Below are 6,044 nucleotides of genomic sequence, written 5' to 3' on the forward strand. Positions count from 1 at the left end.
GCTCCGGCATCCTGCGGGGACACAGCAGGGGTGTGGGACCCCGCGAGGGCCAAAGAGGGGGGGTCCCCACCACCCCATCCCCCGCTCCTTACCGCAGCACCCCGTCCCGCACGCTGTGGGTGGGGGGCAGCTCCCCGCCATCCTTCAGCCACTCCAGCCGTGCCCGGGGGTCCCCTGAGACGGTGCAGGCGAATTCGGCAGTGCCACCCACCCCCTTGACAAGGCTCCCTGGCGTCACCCGTACGGTCAAGGGACTGCTGCTGGCGTCACCACCGTCACCAGCATCACCTGGGGATGATGCAAAGCCCTGATGGTACCCGGAAGTGAGGGCATCCCCTGCACACGTATCCCTTTTGGGGGGGCGGGGGCTCACCGTGGACAGCCACGTGGGCGAAGGCCTCGGCGGTGCCAACGCGGTTGGTGACGAGGCAGCGGTAGGTGCCAGCGTCAGCCGGCAATGCTGGGCTGATGCGGAGGAGGCCGGCACGGTGGATGACGCGTGCCGAGAGGCTGCCGTTGACCTTGTCCCAGGCGTAAAGCAGTGGTGGGGTGCCATGGGCCAGGCACTGCACCTGCAGTGCATCGCCAGCACGCACCACGGTCTCCTCCGGCAGGCTGGTGGCGTACGGTGGCACTGCGGGGATGGCCGGTACCCTCAGCACCTGGCCACAGCCAGGGTGGGGCAATGAATGGGTCAATGGGGCAAGGAGGGCATCAGTGGGAGGGTGTGGGTGGAGAAGGAGGTGGGAGTCTGTTGGGATGGACCAGAGATGGACGGATCCATGAGGGATAGATGGATGGAGGGGTGTGAGAGGAGATGGAGAGATGGATGTGGGCTGGAATGGACCAGAGATGGATGGATCCACCAGGAAGGGATGGATGGAGGGTGTGCATGGAGATGGAGTAGTGGATGTGAGCTGGGATGGACAAACGATGGATGGATCTACCAGGAAGGGACAGATGGAGAAGTCTGAGAGGAGATGGAGAGATGGGCGTGTGGTGGGATGGACCAGAGATGGATGGATCCGTGAGGAAGAGATGGATGGAGGAGTTAGGCAATGGAGTGATGGACACATGCTGGGATGGTTGAGTGATGGATGAATCCACCAGGAAGGGGTGGATGGAGGGGTGTGAAAGGAGATGGAGAGATGGGCATGTGCTGGGATGGAGGAGACGGATGAATCCACCAGGAAATGATGGATGAAGGGGTGTGAGCAGAAATGGAAATGGATGTGAGCCGAGATGGTTGAGCAATGGATGGATCCATGAATAGGGGATGGATGGAGGAGAGAGCAGCAGTAGAGATGGGTGGGCACAGGGATGGGACAAGTGGATGGATGCATCCCTGAGGAAGGGCTGGATGGAGGATCCTGAGAGGAGATGGAGAGAAGGATAAGTGCCAGGATGGAGTGAGGATGGATCCGTGAGGAAGGGCTAGATGGGAGGGTGGGAACGGTGATGGAGATGGCCATGTGCAGAGGAAGGAAGCAGAGGAGCCAAGGACGGGTGATGGCACCAGCAGGGCAAAGGGGATGGTGGAGATGGCAGGAGAGACCCAGGGGCACCCCGACCCCCTGCCACCCCCTTACTCTCCACGTCGAGGGTGACGAAGACTTCGGCGGAGCCGACAGGGCTGCTGGCGTTGCAGATGTACTGGCCCGAGTCCTGCTGTGCGGCGCGGGGGATGACCAAGCTGCCGTTCACCACCCGGTGCTGCCAGGGCAGGGGCGCCCGCAGCTTCGACCACTCGATCCGGGGTGCCGGCTCGCCTGCAGGCAACACCGGTGTCCGTCACCGCGGTGTCAGGGTACTGCACAGGATACCCCTCCTCTGCCACCACCCCCCATCATCCCCATACCTCTGGCCGTGCAATGCAGCGTGGCAGTGTCCCCAGCCACCACGGTGACAGCGGGCGGCGCAGTGACCTCAGGGGCACCGGGGTGCCGCTGTGTTGTCTCCACGTTGACGTCCACCCGGGCTTGCGCCGAACCCAAGGCGCTGTGTGCCGTGCAGACATAGGTCCCGGCGTGCTCCGGCTTGGCCGGTGAGAGCTGGTGGAGGGCGGGACAGGGTGGGTGGTGAGCACCATGCACCCACTGGTGGCCCATGGCACCCCAGGGTGCCCCACTCACCTGCAGGATGGCCTGGCTGTCCATGTGCAGCAGTGTTTGGTGCTCCACCTTCTGCCGGGAGCCCAGCCGGCTCCAGCGCACCAGCGGCCGCGGTTCACCCCGGCCAAGGCACTCCAGGCTGATGGATTTGCCCTCCTTCACTGTCACCGGGCCCGGTGGCATCACCGACACCGTGGGGGCACCTGGAGAAGGTGGAAGACATCAGTGCGGGGATGGGGACACCACCACTAAGGATGCTGGCATGGTGATGGGGACACCATCACCCCTGGGGGCATCTGGAGCATGGGGAGGACATCAGCATGGGGGTGGGGATGGGGACACCACCACCCCAGGAGCTGCTGGAGCACATGGAGGACATCAGCATGGGGACGGGAACATCACAACCCCAGGGACACCTGGAGAACATCAGCAGGGGGACATGGGCACCACTACTCCAGGAACACCTGAAGCACGGAGAGGACATGGGAACAGGGACACCACCAACACAGAGGCCCCTGGGGCACACGGGGACAGCCAACATGGGCGTGGTGATGGGGACACTGCCACCCCAGGGGCAGTTGGAGCACACAGCGGGCATGGCGATGGGGACACCACCACCTTGGGGGGCATTTGGAGCCCATGGAGATGGGGACAAGGACACCCCGGACACCTTGCACCAGGAGGTTGACGACGCTGCTGGCGACACCAAAGCGGTTGGAGGCCACACAGTGGTAGGCACCCTGGTTGCCCACATGGGCGCCGGTGATGGAGATGACTGAGCCGTTGGTGCTGATCTTCACATTGTCTGGACAAGGAGGAGCTGTCAACACCAGGGCCACCCTGGGGACCCTGCTGGGGCCACCCTGGGGACCACTATACCTTGGAGATGTTGGCCAGGTCCCATTCGCCACGTGATGTTGATGGGCCGGGCACCGTCATGGATGCGGCACTTGAAGGTGGCATCCTCACCCGGTGCCACCGCCATGCTGTGCGGGTCGATGGAGATGATGGGGCTCTGCAGACCTGCAGGGACAAAGGGACAGAGAAGCCACTGAAGTCTCCCATGTCCTCCATCTCCTCCCAGCATCCTCCCTTGCCCCATGGCTGCACTCACGGTAGCTGGAGCTGTCATGGGAGGTGACGGTGATGGTGACAGTGGCCTCACGGGAGAAGCTGCCTGTGTCCGCCCGGCACACATACTCCCCTGAATCGGCCACCGAGAGCTGTGACAGCCGCAGGCGGGACCCCGAAACCTGGGGACATGATGGCAAGGGGGTGGTGACATCAACCGGCCACCCACGGCCACTGTCCCCCACCCTGCCAGAGTCCCCCACCTACCTGGTGCTTGGCTGGGAGGGACCCCCCGCGCTTGTACCAGGTGATGGTGGCCTGTCCCTGGCCAGCCACCACGCAGTCAAGGTCCAGGGTCTGTCCCTCGGTGACGGAGGACGCGGAGGACTCAATGCGGATGGGCGGTGTGACACCGGTGGCTGCATGGGCAGAGTTAAGGGAAAATGTCCCCACTGGTCCCCAGCACCAGTGGGGAACCGTCCCCCAAAGGGTGGCACTCACGGTGGGATGGGTTGGCTCCATCATCGATGGTGACAACGAGGGACGTTTCCTGCGTGACGCCCCCCAATGTCACGCGGCACACGTACTCCCCTGAATCGGCTGCCGTCACCTGGGGGATGCGCAGGCGGGTGCCCGACACCTGGGAGGGACAATTTGGGGACAGGTCAGTGCTGGAGAGCAGGGGGATGGGGCAGGATTTGGGGTGACACCCCCGCTGCACCCTACCTGGTGGCCAGCGGGCAGAGAGCCGCCGCGCTTGTACCACGTCACGGTGGCAGGGCCGGATCCTGCCACCAGGCAGTTGAGGTCCAGCGTCTGTCCCTCAGCGATGGCCGAGGATGACGACTCGATGCGGAGGGGCTGGGAGACGCCAGAGGCTGGGGGGACAGGGAAAGGGGACATTTGACACCGAGATGGCACCCGTCTGTCCCCAAGTGCTGCCCAGCTTGCTCACACTCACGATAATAGGTGCCGGCACTGCCAGGCACAGTGACAATGACAGATGCCTCCTGCGTGACAGTCCCCAGCGTCACCCGGCACACGTACTCCCCCGAATCGGCCACTGCCACCTGGACGAGGCGCAGGCGGGTGCCAGCCACCTGGAGAGGTGACGAGTTGGGGACATGTCAGTGTGTGACAAGGGGCTGTGCCCTGTGGGGTGATGCCACCTCCTCAGTGTCCCACCTGGCTGTTGGGGGGCAGAGCCCCCCCGCGCCGGTACCAGGTGACGTGGGGGTGACCCTGTCCTGCCACCATGCAGTTGAGGTCCAGGGTCTGTCCCTCTATGATGGCAGCAGACGAGGTCTCGATCCTCACTGGTGGTGTGACGCCGACAGCTGGGGGTGGCAGCAGGGTCAGTGGGGGCAGCCACCGCGTCCCCATCATGTCCCCATGTCACCTCCCACCCATCCCCAGTACCGTAAGAGGAGCCGGCACCGGTCTGGATGGTGACAATGAGGGACGTCTCATGTGTGACACCGCCCAATGTCACTCGGCACACATACTCCCCCGAATCGGCCGCTGTCACCTGGGGGATGCGCAGGTGGTTGCCCGACACCTGGGGGGATGACACATGTGAGAAGGGGGACACAAACCCCTCAAAACCCCCCAAAAAACACTTTTCCACCCCAAATCACCCCTCTGGTGTCCCGTACCTGGTGCTTGGCCGGGAGGGACCCCCCACGCTTGTACCAGGTGATGGTGGCCTGTCCCTGGCTGGCCACGATGCAGTTGAGGTCCAGGGTCTGTCCCTCAGCCATGGAGGAGGACGAGGACTCGATGCGTACTGGGGAGGTGACACCAACGGCTGGGGACAGAGATGGGAGGGTGACCCCAAGGAGACGGTGGCACGGTCCCTGGCACGGTCCCCCTGTCCCCTCCCAGTCCCTACTCACGGTAGGCACTCGTCCTGCTGGGCTGGATTGTCACCACAATGGAGATTTCCTTGGTGGTGGCCCCACTGGTCACCCGGCACACATACTCGCCCGAGTCAGCTGCTGTCACCTGCAGCAGCCGCAGCCGGGAGCCGGACACCTGCGGGGAGGGGACAGGGGGGTCACCGGGGCCACTTGAGTTTGCAGAGGGCCTCTTAGGCTTGCACGAGCCACCTGGGTTTCCTTGGGCCACAGGGGCTTGCATGGGGCCATTTGGGCTTGCATATGGCTGCTTGGGCTTGCCTGGGCTTGCATATGACTGCTTGGGCTTACATGGGCCACTGAGCTTGAATGGGCCACCTGGGCTTGCATGGGGCCACTTGGCTTGCATGCATTTGCATGGGTTACTTGGGCTTGCACAGGGCCAGCCACGCTTGCATGGGGCCACCTGGGCTTGAATGGGGCCACCTGGGCTTACACAGGGCCATGGGTGAACCCCAACCACCCCCTGGGGACATCCCCCTCCGCGTCCCTTACCTGGTGCTTGGCTGGGAGGGACCCCCCACGCTTGTACCAGGTGACGGTAGCCTGCGCAGGGCTGGCGATGACGCAGTTGAGGTCCAGGGTCTGGCCCTCGGCCACGGGCGATGACAAGGATGAGGACTCAATGCGCAGGGGGGTTGTGCTGCCTGGGGCTGGGGACCGAGACGGGTTAGAGACCGTGGCCACCACTGCGTGTGACCCTTCAAGGGACACCAGGAGCCCGGGAAGCTGGGATGGGCATGCACATGGGTGGCTTCCCCAGGGACTGATTCATCCCAAACCCAGGGACATTGCAGGGCAGCGTCACCCCCTCAAGGGTAACGTCCCCTGTCCCCTCTTGTCCCCACTCACTGTAGGTGCTGGCCCCACTGGGCTGGATTGTCACCATGATGGAGGTTTCCTTGGTGGTGGCCCCGCTGGTCACCCGGCACACGTACTCGCCCGA

The 6,044-nt window shown here is 64.0% G+C and overlaps 1 protein-coding gene across 1 annotated transcript in view; it reads right to left on the minus strand.

The window, feature by feature from the left end:
- The window catches only part of HSPG2 (heparan sulfate proteoglycan 2), a 39,123-nt gene that overhangs the window by 10,623 nt on the left and 22,456 nt on the right, over window positions 1-6,044 (minus strand). Inside the window, 18 exon segments of the mRNA XM_035901879.1 lie at window positions 93-288; window positions 374-634; window positions 1,590-1,769; window positions 1,859-2,051; window positions 2,133-2,314; window positions 2,782-2,916; window positions 2,991-3,134; window positions 3,226-3,364; window positions 3,450-3,601; window positions 3,678-3,822; window positions 3,909-4,060; window positions 4,144-4,282; window positions 4,368-4,519; window positions 4,602-4,740; window positions 4,838-4,989; window positions 5,078-5,216; window positions 5,594-5,751; window positions 5,960-6,042. Of these exon segments, the coding sequence (XP_035757772.1) occupies window positions 93-288; window positions 374-634; window positions 1,590-1,769; window positions 1,859-2,051; window positions 2,133-2,314; window positions 2,782-2,916; window positions 2,991-3,134; window positions 3,226-3,364; window positions 3,450-3,601; window positions 3,678-3,822; window positions 3,909-4,060; window positions 4,144-4,282; window positions 4,368-4,519; window positions 4,602-4,740; window positions 4,838-4,989; window positions 5,078-5,216; window positions 5,594-5,751; window positions 5,960-6,042 (2,841 nt within the window).

This window comes from Egretta garzetta, unplaced genomic scaffold (assembly GCF_000687185.1).
Source record: "Egretta garzetta isolate BGI_Z169 unplaced genomic scaffold, ASM68718v1 scaffold69, whole genome shotgun sequence".
Classification (NCBI taxonomy): Eukaryota; Metazoa; Chordata; class Aves; order Pelecaniformes; family Ardeidae; genus Egretta; species Egretta garzetta.